This window comes from Watersipora subatra, chromosome 1 (assembly GCF_963576615.1).
Source record: "Watersipora subatra chromosome 1, tzWatSuba1.1, whole genome shotgun sequence".
In the NCBI taxonomy this organism is placed as follows: domain Eukaryota; kingdom Metazoa; phylum Bryozoa; class Gymnolaemata; order Cheilostomatida; family Watersiporidae; genus Watersipora; species Watersipora subatra.
In genome coordinates this window covers 43,548,047-43,566,054 of record NC_088708.1, presented here as the reverse complement: position 1 = coordinate 43,566,054, position 18,008 = coordinate 43,548,047, and the positions used below count along the sequence as shown (strand labels likewise).

Sequence of the window (18,008 nt, the reverse complement as noted above, 5' to 3'; positions counted from 1 at the left end):
ATTTTACTAAAGCCTTCGATAAGGTGCCACACGAACTACTTATGCGTAAACTAGCCAAAATATCAGACATCAGTCAACAAATAATTATGTGGAACCATGACTTCCTTCTAAACCGTAAACAAAAGATCTTAATTAAAGGTCAACAATCCGATGAACTACCCGTCACATCAGGAGTACCCCAAGGACCTGTGCTTGGCCCAGTTTTGTTTCTCGAATATATAAACGACCTACCAGATGTTGTCAACTGTAATACCAGTCTGTTTGCTGACAATACTCTAATATACCAGTCAGTCAACACTGCCAGCAATAAAACAAAGTTCCAATGCAACATAGACGCCTTTACAAGCCTGGTCATCCAAATGGGGTATGTCATTTAATGTAAGCAAATGCTCGATAATGGTATTTAACCCTACCGTGGCATCTCCTCTGCCAGACCACCATCTGGACGATAATCCTCTTGAGATCATTGCTGAAACTAAATATCTTGGTGTGATACTACAATCAGACCTAAAATTTAACTCGCATATACAGGATAAAATATCAAAAGCGAATCATCAACTTGGCATGATCAAACCTGCGCTCCACCTTGCTCCAGAGAAAGCCAGACTTCTAGCGTATACAAGCCTTTGTAGATTCCATGTTGAATATGCCAGCTCGGTTTGGGACACGCCCATCAACAAGTTAGTTCAAGATATTGAGATGGTGCAGAACACAGCCATAAGATATATTGCCAACATCAAGGGAAGAGAAAGCATTACTGCTGCTCGAGAAAAACTTGAGATTGACACACTTGCAGATAGACATATGAAAATAAGACATACTCTCTTATATCGCATTTTGTCTAATGGAGAAAACCATAATGCTTTGCCAAGCTCATATGATGAACTTATACAAGACCACCCTACTGAAATGGGGACAGCTAGGGCTGCAGCAAGGGGAGAACCTCCTACAATATTCGCCGACAAATCAGTGTACCATAACAGCTTCCTACCACGAACTGTCAGAGAACTGAAATCAAAGATTGCTTGCTAACTGCTCTCGTAACATACCGATGCTTCTAACATACTGCTCTATAACATATAGTCGTGACATAGTAAGACACTACTGATAAATGCTGGCTAATGACTTTAATTTACGAGGCGCACCACTTGTTCCTGTTCTAGTGTGTCCGAAAGAAGAAGAGAAGAAAGAAACTTTACGTTAAGACATCGCTCAACAAAGGTCATCTTCCACGAACTCATTCATTGTAAATATTATTATCTTTAACGATGGACTACAACACTTTAATGATGAGTAACTTAATGATGATTTGCAAACTAGTCAGCAATACGAAAATCTGCTTTTCTAAATAGCGTAATCGATCACGCCGACAAGAATTAGGTTATGTAATGAATTAACAATGCTCCATAACATAAATAACATAAAACTTAATAATATGGCCATAATGCTTAATAATATGGCCATAGCGGCAACCGTCAATGTTACAATAAATGTCGAGCCGCATGCATGTATTCACATGTAAATGGATAAAATAGCTAAAATCCTTTGTCACCTTCACGATGTGAAAGTCAGCCAGAAAATCCTGAAGCTTAAAAATCCTGAAGCCTGAAAATCCAACGTCGTCTTGACCTAATCCTACGAATTGGACAATATTTGGCCGGACAAACTAAGCACGAATAGCGACAATTCGTCTGAGAGTATTTCCGATGTTTCGTGTTAGTGGAGCTTTGTTGCTACACATTCGTGTACAACAAAGCTTTGAGTTTATTACTAATTAATTTAAAATTAAAACTTACGATGTGGGTTACAACGTTGTTAAATTTGTTGCTCACTACTCAGTTGCAAACAGTAATTCATAAATATTTTCGAGTTGGACAGAAGCGGCTTATCGGACGAACTAAAAGTTGCCTTGCTGTTCGATCATTTGACCATGGTACAATGAAGTATCTAGTCAGCATTGAGAGAACAACTTCAACATTAGGAGTCCGAGAGTATAAATTTGCACACAACCGATGTGATTCATGTACGCCAAAGTTTGTCCAGACTATTAATGTAGTTCTACCCCACATGTAGAAATGTTACCTTTATATTGTGTAGGTTATTGTAAGTCAATATTGTACACAAGCGCGTGTAATGAACATTTATGGCATAGGTGTATCAGAAGATCTGCCAAGCGTTTTCGTGTGCCAACAGTCTCTACAGCCGAAAACCCTTTTCAAAACCGATTTTATACAACTGACATAACAACAATGAAATAAGATAAAGAGGTTTTCTCCATTTCATTTTTGTCCTCACTTTTCTTGTAAATAATATTGTTACTTCCCTTTTTTCGTGTATAGCTTCATGCATAACAGTGCTAAGTTAATTCTTTTTAGTGACATTTAACTGTATGATAAAACACTGGCAAGTGCTTTTTATAATTGAGAAATACGTCTACTATAGCCTTGGTGGGCATTTTTTTCTCATATTGATTTTCTGCAATTTTGGTTAAAAAAGAAAATGTTAATAAGATTACGAGCAAGTCGTACAAAAACAGGCTATGATTAAAAGCCTTGAAATAACTGATTTGCTCACGAAAGCTTAATTTCAGTGTTTCAGATATGTGGCTCCTATAATCGAAAAAATACATGAAAAAGCTAAACAGCAAGCTCTTTAATTTTGTATTTAGTATGTAAGGACAAAGTTATACTAAGCTAATGCAGTGTATACATTGATATTTTGAACTTTCAAAAAGATGTTTTGCTAATAATACAAAGCTACCTTTTGAATGAAGTAACAAATTTATATATCACTCTCAAAAAAGTAAAGAATACTTAAACACTGCATATGAAAACCATTTCAGTTTTTATTCACAGTTTATTAACAGTCATTTATTAACATTTATTAGCAGTTATTCAGACTAGTATGTCGAGTATTATAAATAAACAACTTGCATGTCAATAAAAATCTATGTATTTATATATATAATATATATATAGATATATAAATGAGTAACTCTGTGAGTCTGCTTGATATTATGTCATAAAGAGTTTAAAACCATTGGGCAAAATTGCTTGAACATCAGGGTGTAGACTACTGATTGCTCTGGGAAGGCTTTAGTCTGGAGGAAAGTTTGATTGAGTAATATGCACCTCAATATATAAAGAAGAGTATTTGTTGAGCCTGGGTTATTCCTGGATGCCTAAATGTATACGCAATACCAGTAGCACAGTTGTGAGTTAAAGGATAGCCCAGTTAAAGGATAGTCCAGCTGCTTTTTAATCAGAAAATTGTGTGTGCAAGTTTTTTCAGGTGCCAGTATTTTGTTTTTACGAAATTGACTTTTTTGCTTCAATTCTTATAATACATAGTTTTATTTTATAAATCATCCTCTAATATACATGTATATTATAGGGTGTTTTCTTGCACAGGCAAGTGATGGTGTTCGAATGATACAAAACTTTGTGATTCTATGGTAGTGCAACTTGCTATAGATTTGTAGACTTGTGCAGTTCGTGATCAAAACAATGTTTGTAAAATCTCTCAAAGTACCCTTAAAATCTCCACTAAAGGTAGAAGCTCCAATTTTGTTGCTTCAAACAGTCAATGTGAGAAACTAGCTTATGCCGCAGAAGCAATTACACTCTTGGATATACATATCTATCTTTATAGCAATAATTTTTAAGACACTCCTTGTCAATTCAGAATTGGATTTCCCAGTTCTTAAAAGCTTTTTGTTTTTAAGATGACCGTGCACGAAATTTTAGTAAATTTTATCAGAAAGTATCAGTATTTTTCTATCATTTGCAATTGTTTTTGGTGTTTGAGGTGGTCTGACTGCCAGGATGTTAATATGTCTAATAATAATAATAGGATGTTTTAATATTAAAATCAACAAAACTTGATCGCAGTTAAAGCACTCCTATCAAGCGACAGTGTGATTAGGACGTCTTTAGTTTCAAAGAGGCCGACAAAAGTGGCCAGACTTTTCCAAAATAACTTCAGTAGTAATTTGTGCAAGTTCCGTCTTTAAAGGAAATTAAAATATTTAATAATAATAGAGCAGGATAAGCTACAAATAGCACCATTAAGTGGATATTTATACCACTGCATTAAAGATTGGAGGTTCCGTGTTATTACCAAGTTACTGTGTGTTCTGGTATTTTCTAATATTTGTTCCTTTTTCATCTTACTATTTATACAATATTTTATTAATTTCTTACGGTAGTTTTATTGGCCCCTCTTAGGCTTTTTAGTTTTTCAAATGCGGTTTGTAGTCATGTAAGCGATCACTCTATGCTAAGCTAGTCTATGGAAAAAGTAGTACCATTCATTTCATAATACTTGGCCGTTCTTTGTCCCTCTTTAAAGTGAGTGCTGTGCAGTATTCAAATATGTAATAATGTACAGACAGTGTTCAGTTCATGAGGTTTAACATAACTTTGAAAGAAAATAAAATGTTGAACCATGTAGAACTACTAAGAGAACTTGAACACTTCTGTTAATAATTGTGATAGTAACAGCAGTCTATATGAAAATATAGAAGAAAATACAGCACACAAATGAAAAATAAAATTAACAAAACGAGTAGCCTGAATGAAAACAACTTGTTAAAAATGTTGTTCACAAAAAATTAGGTAAAATAGTTTCTTATCCACAGAAACAAACAAATATTGATCCAACTAATCAATATATCTAATATCTCATGTTTTTCGTCTAGTATCAATGTTATACACAGATATAAAGATTTATCTTTTGTTTGTAGTGATAATAAGTGAAGTAAATTGGTGTGATTCTAAAAGCTGAAGTACTACATTATTTACTATGGTAAGTTCTGTTATTGTGGATTAGCAATTCATTCAACACCTACTTTTTGTGAAGCCAGACATTTTATTTTGTAAAACAATTTATCGATCTAGTAATGCGTTTGTGTGTGAATTCAACAGCCAAGACGGAAAAAGAAGTTTATTGACAAGAAGAATGCCATTACATATCATCTCATACACAGGAGTCAAAAAGACCCCCTTCAGGCAGATGCTGATGCACCACAGAGAGTGCTTGTCACCAGTGATGAGGTATCTATTTCACCGAGTGGTTGCAAAAGTCTTTAGCTATATGAGGAGCGCTCTTGCACTAGTTCTCTTTTTTATAACCAGTTCTTTGCAAATTGATTATGACGATTTTTTAACCATTACCTACTTTTTGTGTCCTAGGGATAATATATGCTTATTGTCATTCGCTTCAACTTTTACGTCGTAATAATAACTATTGTGTACAATGAAACTGGCAAACCTTTTTATCATTGGCTCTTCTGTAATAATTATTTTATTCCGTTAGTTTATGCCACAGGTACTCAAATCAGCACTTAGAAAATTGCGAATAACAGAACTACTGTGCATTCCAATTAGATTTAAAGCTTCTCAGATTATTCGAGTACAAAGTCACCTGATGGCAACTTTTACACAAACGCTACGCACAATTTGTATCCAGTATAAATTAGATAATATTGATGTCAACCCTGAAAATATTTTATTTTTGTAACCGCAAAGATTTGTATACCATACTTTTTGAACTATTAGCCGCTACACTTTTCTGATGATTTGAGCCATGCAGCTTATATAAGGGTGCGGCTATTCTGTGGCCTTTTCTTTGACCGCTAGGGCGCATTAACCAGAATCTCCGGTTAGTGCCCCTTTAGCGGTGAAAGAAAATATGACACAATGCCTAACGGTACTGTTCCGTTAGGCACTAGGTTAAAAAGCGTCGGTTGATACGAAACAGTGCGGTTAAGCACTGTTCTGTTTTAAACAGAAAAGTTGCTGCCGCGTTAAAAAGTACCGTCCTGAGTTCTATGAGGCCCGTCCTGAGTGGCCTATGCAAAGGTGCGGCTTTTGTATTTTTTATTTTCGTTTTTCGGAAAATAAAGCACATGCGGCTTACATTATTAGGGGTGCGGTTTATAGTCCGAAAAGTACTGAAGTACTTTAAATTTGCTCATAAATAGGTTCTCATGAGTTGAATGATGGTGACAAGCTTTTGCTACCCTAAGATCAGTGTGTAGCTTATATAAAGTTGTTTGTGTTCAACTGCTGCTTCGATCGGTAGGTTTGTTAGCTTATATTTTGGTTATTGCATCAGTGTTTCAAATTATCGTGGTAACGAAATACTCATGTTTGGGGTATATTTACAGTAGCTGTTGAAATTTGAATAGTTTTTCACCAACAACCGCAAACGGTGTTTAGCTGAACTTTTAAAATGTTATTGCTTCACAGTTTTAACCAGCACTTAGCTCAGCTGTGAATCTTACTGAAATTGTTTTTCAATTACTGAATATAGTCAGGTCGTTGTAGGCGCGCCATGTATACGTTTATTGTAAACTACACGCAAGAGTTTAGTATTGCTGAGTCTGAAACATGTTTCAGTCATCTTCCACTCGTTTATAATATCTTTGTTACGTCGATACAAAGTAATTGTTGAATTGAGATGGAAATGAAGTCTTTTACTTCAGAGCAATCTGTTCATTTGTGCTTCATAGCTGTCAGCGGCGAAGAGGAAAGAGGAGTTGGCTACCCATGGCATCTACTATGATGATGATTATGATTATACTCAGCACTTGAAGGATGTGAAGGATTTGAATATGGTGGAACCCGACAGGGATATCGAGTTGTTTAGAGTCGGTACTACAGCCGTGAGTCTTCTGCTTCTATTTACTGCGAAGTAAAAACCTACTGAATCATCCTGTTTAAAAGCTATGCTATTGCATACATAGTCAAATTTATCGCTCAAAATGTTTGAGAAATTTTTAAAAAATTTCAAACTGTAGCTAGAAAGTTGTTGTTGTCTGTATACCTTTTATAATATTCATTTTCAGTCAAAACCTCTCCTGCCTCCAGAGGTGCTGCCATCTGAGAAGGAAGAGAAGATTGGTTTACTTGAGCTGGCAGCACCTGTATCAGGTTCGTCTTCTCTTCAATATTCCTTGTAGTACTCATATTTTACAATGACTGAATGACAGTAATTTTTCCTTCATGTCGCTAAATAGCTAAGTTTGCTGTGTAGATGGGCACAAAACTTGTGTAGGCAGCAACCTATTTGTTATCTATTTCTGCATTATAAAAATCAATACTGTACACGCTTTATGTACTGTTTCAACATCCAAATATATCTTCGTTGAATTTCAATATTAAATAGCATACCTTTCATGTAGGACTTCCCTTACTTATAAGTGTTTTGTGATACTTTTGTGCCTCAAGAGCCAAAACTACTGTAGTATAGTTAGCCACGCCTGCTTAAGCTGATAAAATGACTTTTCTTTAGAAGCATTTTAAACTCACTGTTTTATTTAATTTTTCTTCATGAGATTTTTAAATACCCTCATTAGTAGTTAGTAGCTCATTCAAACCCTTATATGATATAATGTGTTTGCTTGTCTGTGTTTGTTCATAAACTCTTAAGGCGCAAACGCACTGAGCGATATTTAGTGCGATATCTTGCTGTATGATGCCAATCTGCGCTGAATTTTGCTGGGCGAGTTGATGCTGAGTGAAAATGCTAGACTCGTTCAATCAGAACTTTATCGCACTCAAGATGCATTTCGATTGGTTGTTTTCTTCCAGATTGCAATGCTCTGGTTGCTAATTTTTTTGTGTCATTGTTTACTAACATACAGCAAAAACATTTTGCTATTTTGTTACGATTGAAACATCATCAAAATAAACACTGAATTGTCCATAGATTTAATAAGATCACACCAAATTCTATACGACACAACACACAAGAATTACAAAGATACCCAGTTGAAAACCAACATGTAGGCGTCAATCATTGTGCGGGTTGACCATCATGAGAATGGTAAATATTTATGTTAAAAATAAAAAACTACTGTAAAGTAAATTATATATAAAAATGTTATATATGTTAAAAATACAAGAATCTTTTTATATCTTCTTGTAGTGGGCAATTCGTGAAAGTGAGATAAGCTTAACAAAAGCAGAAGTTGTTCGTGTCATTGTCTAAAAGGCGCCATAGTTACTTAAATTTATCAACAACTTCGAAGAAACTGGTGATACGGAATTTTATCGGTTGTTTGCGAGCGTACCTGCATTATCACTTGCTGGTGAATCGCCGAAGTGTGTTTAGATGCTTGCCAGTGATATCTCCGCGCTCCTTATGACGCACACGATAAAATCGCCTGTGTGTTTGCGCCTTTAGGGTTTTGGAGATAGATCCCTCAAACTGCCAGATGTAAGCTGTCACAGAGAAATGCTTGAAATTTGGTGTATGAACTGCCAACTTCCTTGTTAAGCTTTTGTGGCTGAGGGCAACTAGGTTCGGTCAAAGGCATCCCACTTTTGTGGCACTTCGTTTCTTAGTCATGATGTGTTCTGACCATTCTCATCGTTCAAGGAAAGACATGAATTTTAGTATATTAATTTGTTATATTAAAACTTGGATATTTATTCGCTGATTTGATTTTAAAAATATTGTTCAAACAGAGAAAAAAATTAAGTTTTTTTCTGGTAAAATGTATTCTTGAATAAGAATAATATATTTTAATATACATGTACTATTTGAGCAGTATTTGTTACAAATTTTTCACTTTGAGTAGTATTAAAATTTCTGCCGTAAATAGATAATTAAAATAAACTATACCTTTATTACAAATATCAAGTTGTGAAACGCACCCTCAAGGAGGTCAATATCTATCCCATCTATCCCATGGACAACCCTCTCCAGAGACATTGACAACTGGAGGTCAAGACTCCATACTGGTCACCTGCATGATACCAAGGCCAACTTGGGAGGGTTTGTGACGGAAGCGTCTAAGGGCCATAGATGTTACTCAATATGATGTGAAGCATTGTTACCCGCGACAAACGCATCCTAGCGCACTTCCACTATACCTTCATTACAAATGTACAGCTGTGATCTGTAGCAAATGTTCTGGTTGTTGTATGAATACCAAGAGCAGAATTTGTATAGAAGCACAACTTTAACTAGGTATATTTCAATAGCAAACTTCATAGCATTTACATCTAGTAGGTTTACATAGTCTCTATAGTAAGTGGCTGTCTTTGACCTGACACCTTACCATTAGTCAGTCTGAAGTGTGTATACATTTTCTGTTGGGTTTAGGACCAAGACTAGACTGGGACCCAGATATTGTGGCTGCCCTTGACAGCGATAATGATGAACCTATGGACAGCGATTTAGAAGACGACTTCATAGCATTAGCTAATGAAAGTGATGAGGAAGGAGGACCTTTTGGTGGTAGTGAACTACCAGATCGACAGGCAAAGTGGATTGAGGAACAATATTTAGGTCAAGGAGATATACCGTAAGTATCCGTAATGGCAGATATCGGCTGCTTATTTATTAGCAGGGCAGCAGTACAGGTGGACCTCGTTTAACAACGGCAATTCTTTTCAGAAAACTCAACAATAAACTGTTATTCATTGTTCAATAGATTATGCCATTTCATCATCATTCTGCAATATGATGTCTTTTAATTTTTTCCTCTTTCATACATTAAAGTTTTATTTACTGTTTTGATGACAACAACTTTAACATACAGTTTTATTAAAGTTCAATATTAAAGTTTTAATCAATATTTTAGTCATAAATTTCGAGATGTTAAAAACTCAGGTTAGGCTATAATATCAGAAATGAATGGACCTAGCCATTTCATCGCCATTCGACAATAGGTAGTATAGAGTAGTATAGTAGTATACTACCCATGTATAGTATTTACATAGCGTAGTATAGTAGTGTACTACCTATGTACAGTACTTAGGTAGTGTAGTATAGTAGTGCACTACTTATGTACAGTATTTACATAGTGTAGTATAGTAGTGTACTACCTATGTACAGTATTTAGGTAGTATAGTAGTGCACTACTTACGTACAGTATTTACATAGTGTAGTGTAGTAGTGTACTACTTACGTACAGTATTTACATAGTGTAGTGTAGTAGTGTACTATGTACAGTATTTTTTACTTTCTATTATTACTCATTTTATTGTATTAATATTGTATTTTATTGATCCTTGAGGAGTAGTACTTTGTATTTTCTTCTCAAATTCTCTCGCACTAAATGTCAGGAATTATTATCTAACAACCCACTTTTCATGATGTAAAAGGTATATGCAGGTGTGTGTAGGCTGGTTTCATGCTGTTGCAATCATTCAATCTGTTAGCTCACACATTTCTTTTCCATTTCATCACTTTCATGGAAATATGTTTTTGTGCTTTCTGAGAAAATGTTATGTCGTTGTTACCAGTGCCCTACCAGGCGGTATCTGCATGTCTAAGGATGACACCGCTGAGCTTTCCTCAAACTTTGATGACGAAGATGAATTGGGTTCCCTGCAAGATTTCTCAGATGAAGAAACGAAGACACGTTTCACCAATTACTCCATGTCTAGTTCAATTATGAGAAGAAATGAAGGCCTTACGCTAATCGATGACAAGTTTGAGCAGGTGCTTGTTGGAGGTTTGATAGTTTTTGTCGGCTAATTTGAATCTGTGAATTGAAATCTTGATAGTGTAAATAAGGGATGAGGTTTGAAGGTTAATAAAAGGATTCAGAAAAATAAGCTTGTTTTGTAAAATTGTGCATAGGCGTATCAAAGAGCTTGTTGCTATTTCTTCTGGTAATTGTTTATTACTGAAGTTGATGTTTGAGTTCGATCAACGCACTGTGCATAATGATAATGTTTTAATATCTTGACTCATGTGAAAGAGAATTTGGTTCGTCTCCATTGACCTGTTATTTGATGCGCTCAAATGCTGCCGGCCATGCATTTAGTGCAGCTTATGCTATTCCTCTTATAAGCGTATACATTGTGTAAATTTTAAAAATAGGCTGCTTTCATATTTGTACTGCACCTAATGTTTGAAAATTTTATTGTGCTGCTTACGTAATATTTAAACTCATTATATAAAACAAAATTAAAAATTATATAGTAATGAGCTGTGAAGACTTTCAAATTGTTGCAATAGTACGTACTATAAAATTCCCTTTTCCAATGATGGACAGCAATGGGTGATAGCCATAAATCTTTTAGCATCATTTCATTGCTGGTAGGGCGCACTTTCATGACAAGTATCAGGCTATCTCAAATGAAGTTCTACAAAAGCCTCGAATAAAAACAAAGTGGTAATAATGGGCTCCTTATAGCATGAAGTCTTTCTTAGCTAGCTCAGTGAATAAGCAGATACATGTAAACGACTAAAAGTTTTTGCAACAGTAATTCACTTGTGTCGTTGATCTGTATTACTTCTAATGCGGCTATTACCAATCGATTATGAATTTACTTCAAGAGAAGTTTACTTGTTAAGATATTGTCTGTCTTGCAAAGATTTTCATAAAATGATCAAGTTTTATGAAGTAAAATACAAATTTATTTTGTCTTTTTGAAGTAAAACAATTGTATATTTGCTGCAGCTTTCTAACTCCTTGTCACTTCTAATTTTTATTATGGTTACCATAATTGTCTTCTCTCTATTCTTGCTGTTTTGTTATTTTAATTGGTCTTTATTTTCTGTAATTGGTCCCTCATTTTTCTAACTATCTCGTTACAACTGATGTTATATATTTTTCAGTTGATCTCTTGTTGTTTTAAATATTTTCTTATGATTGTAACTGATCCACAATTGTCTTAGCTGCTAGATACAAAAAGATGAAGAGTGTCGTTAAATCTAACATTATGTTGGTTTAAACTTTTTGCATTAAATTTTTACAAGTAGCACATAAAATCTTACCTGTCCAGTATTCAAGCACGGTTTGCTTAGCCAAAAATACATGTACATGAGCTAAAGAGAGCACAACTTACAAATACACCTGAAAAATGCACCTATATTATCGCAACTTTTACGATTAGCATAGCTGTTTCAATTTCTCAGCCATTCTCTCACCAGCCCAGCAGTTGACTTGTTTTGCTCATATTTTACCACCAGCCTTCATGAACTGGGCTGAATAGTCGTTGTCATAACTGTTCTTTCATTATTGTAGATGTTCGCTGAGTATGCTGACGAGGAGATCGGTGCTCTAGATGATGAAGATATAGATGGCAAAGTGAGCACAACGGGTCCTTTGATGGAACATCTACTGGAGCAGTTTGAAAAAGCTCAAATGAAAAAGTTCGTAACGTTTACTCATATAGTGGACCACCGCCATGCGATATTAAGTTGTTCCATTGTTGGCATTGAAAAGGGAAAATGTCGTATAGAGGGGTATTGAACCCCCAGTATTTATCTAATGCAAACACCCCCTGGTAAATTTTATATAGTATTGTACATATTAAAATTAATAAAATAGTATGTTAACCTTAGTAATTATAGTTACGTACAGTAACTTTAGTGTATTTATTGGTTATGATCTGCAATAAAATGTAACATTACAATGTAGTTTGTGCAGTACATTGTAAGGAGTTCTTACCTTCGATACAGACGCATAACAAACTTACAATTTAACTTAAATGAGTTTAGCTTACTAGACATACGCTTGAAGCTAAGTTTTAGTATGTATTTTACTAAACTTCTACTTTATCGTCTAAAATTTTATCACCTATCTGTTTCCGATTTCGTTTTTACTATAATTTATAATGAATAACGCTGAGCTGAGAGAAAGAGCGAGCATCATATCTCTTTCAGGCGCTGTGGGAGGGATTTCAGCAAATAGCGTATCAGCATTTTCGTGATTCCGACGTATTCAGCACACCTACCGCCAAATTCCAATTTCAAGAAAAAGTTTTGTTGATGTATGGTGGAAAAAAGTGTCGTATGGCAAGGACGAATATACATCGTGTATCATATTGTAAGGCAAACAAAAACCGTATAATAGTGACATCGTCACTCGGGGCACACTGTATTTTTCTTATTGACAGCTCATAGCAGAAGTATTGTTATAGTGGTAAGATATTGATCGTTGTTTTAATTTTCATTGAATTTATCTCAAAGAAGGAGAAAACCAAAAAAGGTGCCAGCTGTTAAACTATGGATGCATTATGCGAGTCTCAGCAAATATTCTGACAAATTTTGCACTAAATGTTTTTGAACATCAATAACCTGCAGGAAATGTACTTTTATCTTTTATGAACAGTGAAAGTTATTATATCTACTTACTAGAAATTCCACTGTCATACAGCCCACGACCAAAGTAATATTGGAAAAAAGAAAGGGTACTGTTGGTTGTTGAAAAAGTAGTTCTCAGCCGGAATTGACAGAGTATAATGTAAATGAGACTTGTTTGAGATGATATAAAATAAATTTGAGGGAGCACGATTCTAAAAAGGCGACGATGTAATGTTCTGGGAGGTTGTATGTCCATGGTAGTTGTCAAGTAGTTTTGAAATGAAATTCAAAAGGTCAATTATGCAAAACAAAAGGTTGTATAAAAATCAGACCTAATCTACTACTATCTCAAACTCATGTTTTACAACAATAAAATAAATATTAATTCAAGCTGTATACCTAAACTACTGTACGTAATTTAAATAACAACAGCAATAATGAAATATGTTTATTATATCTCTGAAATGCAATATTAAAAGTAAAATATATTGTAATATACAGTTTGAAAGTTGGTTGTGTTGAATGTAGAACGATTTTGACAGCGATATGTAACAGAAATAAATATTAATAAAATAAATATTTAACTATCTCAAACTTATGTTTTACAATAATAAAATAAATGTCAATTCAAGCTGTAGACCTAAACTACTGTACGTCATTTAACTAACAACAGCAATAATGAAATATGTTTATTATATCTCTTATTATATTGAAATGCAATATTAAAAGTAAAATGGCAAGCTGCCGTGTAATATACAATTTGAAAGTTGGTTGTTGGTTAAAATAAATATTAATTCAAGCTGTAGACCTAAACTACTGTAAGTAATTAAACTAACAACAGCAATAATGAAATATGTTTATTATATCTCTGAAATGCTATATTAAAAGTAAAATATATTGTAATATACAGTTTGAAAGTTGGTTGTGTTGAATGTTGAACGGTTTTGACAGCGATATGTAACAGAAACAAATATTAATAAAATAAATATTTAACTATCTCAAACTTATGTTTTACAATAATAAAATAAATATTAATTCAAGCTGTAGACCCAACCTACTGTACGTAATTTAACTAACAACAACAATAAAGAAATATGTTTATTATATCTCTGAAATGCAATATTAAAAGATAAACGGCAAGCTGATGTGTAATATACAGTTTGAAAGTTGGTTGTGTTGTGAATGTAGAATGGTTTTGACAGTGATTTGTAACAGAAAGCAAGCGTTGGCATTTACGCATCTGGAAGTTAAAACTTATGCAAACTGGAGTGAAATAAAGAAATATTCTTGTCATAAAAGAGCGTTGTAGTAACGCCCTATCTTGTAGATAAGATGTAAAGAAATCTGGCTGATGTTCTAGATAATTTGAAAAACCTTCGGTAATTGGACAAAAACGTAGGCTGATAAACTGTGTACCACATTTTCGTACCTGTAAATCAGTCTACGCCTCAAACAGTACACAAACCTTCTTGGCAATTAAACAATGCCATAGACTGGTGAAATGAGCACGTTTTTCTCGTGCTGAATTGCGCACTGCTAAATAGTTCTACTATCTGTCACACGGCTTTATTGACGTTTCGTAGGTCGGTCGAAACTATTAATCAACCAAGTTTTTAAGCGTTTTGTGGCGATTTTCGTCCAAATTAATCTGTCTATTTGTGTATCATCCGATCAGATGGGTTAGTTTTAAAAATTTGCGGTAACCTTTCAAAGGCTTGGTGACATATTTAAATAGGTTTATATGCGTTTTGTGTCATTGTTATACTTGAACGACTTTACTGAAAAATAGTTAAATTTGTTAATAGGATTTCGTTGCAAGGGTTTGGTGACGGCTGTTAACGGATAATTTTTCGGGAGTTGTGTGCACATGTGCATTTATCATAAATCTCCCAATCAATCGCTTCGCTCTTGTTTGGTCGTGGGAAAACACGTTTATGTACAGCTAGTATGTTTTGTGAGAATTCCACTACCCTGAAGACTCTTACACATGTAATTTCTGCCAGTGGTAGTTTTTTCTGCCTAGTTAAGTTCTAGCAATGTATTCTTTCGTGCTGTGCAGACAGTGAATTCCCTCAATCATTGGGTCACATTCCAGTTCATTGACTCATTTACTATTAGACCTGGTACCACTTTAGAGATTTTGGGGGACCAGCAGATTCCAGAGTTGACATAGAGGTTTGCTCAGATGCGGATAGCTCTGAAGAGGAGATGTGTAAAGTGGTGATAGACGAGGGCTGCACCAACAGATGGGACTGCGAGACAATACTTAGCACATATTCTAACCTATATAACCATCCTACAGTTATAGCGTGTCCGTCTGCTTCGGTATGCACACCATATTTATCTCATTGTTGACTTTATCCAGGAACAGTCCAAATCATTGCATAAGGATTGGCAAATAGCGATAAGCGTGCCCGCTGTCCAGTAATCAACTTATTTGCATATCTCTGATCCATATTCAAACAATTCCCTGATGAATTGCCTATGGTGTCTCACAAATTAGATCAAATAGAGTAGGTGCTTGCCTAACATTCTGAGCATGTCTTGCTCTTTTTTAAAGCTCTGTGTACGTGGAATTTGACATGTAGATGTTTGCTTTTTGATTTGCTCATAGATTGTAACCACCAGTGTATTGTCTGGTAAGGGGTTTGATTGTCTAGCTCTCTTCTTTCCAACAATCTAGTCGGTTATCATCTCTGCCGGCATTCCACTGCCCGTTTGCTTTTCAATGCTTTTTAAAAATCTCACACACATTTACTGTTTTCTACATGGGCGCTTATTAAAAAAAAAGGAATTCTATGCCAGAAATCATAGTGGCAGATTCCTGTATCACTTAGCAGCACGCTTTCGAAATAGGAACTACTGGAAGTTGAGAAAATGTTCAAAATTAAATAGCTTTCGCGGTATTTTTTGCGCATCGTGCTATTTCCATCTCTTGCAAGAATGAAACATTCTGTAAAAGTTTGTAAGTAACTAGACTCGCCTGACTTACGAGTTTTGACTGTTTCCATCTTGTGGATGGAAACTCACTGTTTCCATCTTGTGGATGGAAACAGCTGTTCAGTGTAGGTCAAATAGTTGTACATTTCTATTTTAATATGAAAATGCTGTCTGTAGCACCTATAATCACCTATAAGCACCTGTAATTAGCTCAACACCATAAATCTTGAATATTGCTCCGACGGGAAGCTAAGGGTGTCTTGAATGGTGTGCACCGAAGTATGCTATTGTATCAACTCAGTACTTCATCTCATTTTGTAGAATAAACCTAAGAAGATTGAGCTAACTAAAAAGTTAGGAATACCGGTGGAATCTGTAGCATCATCAGGTCTTACAAAACAACAGTTGAAATTATTGGATAAACAAAATGGTGCAAAATTCAAAGAACATTCTGAAAACTTGGTGAGAAGCAAAGATGAAACAACGGAGGAAAAACGACAGAGAAAAGCATTGGTGAAAGAGGAACGAAAGGTTAGCTTGCTTTCCAGTCATTTGACATATGCTGTCATATGCCAATAGATGTAATAAGAACATTATTTAGCTAACAATTGCCAAGCCAATCAACTTACACCATGTATCCTCAAACTAACTTTGTAACAGCCAAGAACAAAATACTGTTAAAGAGCTGATACTTACAGCATATTATGAATGTTAATGCTGAGGACAGTCAAGGAGTAATACTTCACATTTGCGCACTAATCCTCTTTGAGCTAGATAATCTGCATAGTACTCGGTGTATCTTAAAAGCGCACTATGTAATCTGTCTGGATTTTGTTTTACACGTGATTTTCGTGTTATCAGGTTGCAACCGTTCATCTCTGAAGACAAGAGAAATATTACACCAGTTGGCATGTTGTTGGTTACCTTTTGTCCTTTTCTTTACCAATTGGATCACTTCATGTCAAAACAATGAGCATAAGTCTGCTATAGGTGATCCTAGACTTGGAAATCATCTTATGGGTGTGATGACGGGATAGATGGATGTGACCTTCGCAGTTCATCACATTTTTGTTGATTATTGAATGGTGGAGTCTAGGAAATGGCAGCGAGCGAAGCATCATCCGATGAAAATGGTTGAGCTCTGCAAGAGTAATGGCTGCAGCTTTCATTAATAAACATCTGGACCTTGCTTTTTTGCAACAAATGTGTGGTTTTTCCAGGTAAAGTAAGGTGGCATAATCAATTGAATTGCGCCAAAAATTCGGCAGTGCTATTAAAAGTTTGAGTGAAATTTTTTGTAAGACAGCAGGTACTGAGATATGTGCTGTCAGTTTGTTTTGACACGCTTTTATTAGCTATCGAGTCATTTCACAGAAACTATCAAAATGATATTAAAGGTGAATGTTTCAAAAGACATCTCAGCACTCTTGTAGAATGTAGCAGGCCGATTTAATAACATTTTGTTCATGACAGTTGAGCAGCTCATCAGTGAACCAATGGAATTGTGACAGTCAGCGAGAACAACACTAGTAACTATAATGAATTTATTGTCAACTTGACAGGAGACTTTGTACTTGTGCTCTCAATGTCTGCAGAGGTCACAGATCATGTGGAAAGCCTAGTCATGAGTCATATGCAGGAACTATAAACTAACCATTGTTTAATTTCTCGGAACCATTGATAGTTTAGGAATCTAGGCATCTTCGTGTGCTTGCAGGAACGAAGGGCTGAGAAGAAGAACACGAAGGTTGCATTCAGGAAGGAAGCCACTGTACAACGCAAACAACAAATGAATATGGCTGCTAATCAGCAAGGACATAAAATCATGTGACGGGCATTACAGTTAACATTAATATTTTTGATATTCAGTATTATATTATCAAACAATATATACTTCATGGTTCACATCAGTACATAAAATCCAAATTACTATAAAATAATTTGATCTTGTTCTATATTGTGCTATACCGCTACATCTCTTCAAAAAGAGACAAAAAACAAACCAGTTGCCATAA

The 18,008-nt window shown here is 35.1% G+C and overlaps 2 protein-coding genes across 2 annotated transcripts; both read left to right on the top strand.

The window, feature by feature from the left end:
• The first annotated feature begins 396 nt into the window (after positions 1 to 396).
• LOC137387904 (uncharacterized) lies at positions 397 to 1,032 on the top strand. The gene has a single exon (XM_068074418.1). It carries the CDS (start codon positions 397 to 399, stop codon positions 1,030 to 1,032), a length of 636 nt encoding a protein of 211 aa, XP_067930519.1.
• Positions 1,033 to 4,698: 3,666 nt separating this feature from the next.
• LOC137386120 (protein LTV1 homolog) lies at positions 4,699 to 17,851 on the top strand. Its single transcript, XM_068072822.1, has 10 exons — positions 4,699 to 4,806; positions 4,926 to 5,054; positions 6,515 to 6,667; positions 6,851 to 6,935; positions 9,115 to 9,316; positions 10,260 to 10,458; positions 11,993 to 12,120; positions 15,189 to 15,378; positions 16,315 to 16,524; positions 17,711 to 17,851. Exons 1-10 carry the CDS (start codon positions 4,804 to 4,806, stop codon positions 17,822 to 17,824), a joined length of 1,413 nt encoding a protein of 470 aa, XP_067928923.1. The 5' UTR covers positions 4,699 to 4,803; the 3' UTR covers positions 17,825 to 17,851.
• Positions 17,852 to 18,008: the final 157 nt, after the last annotated feature.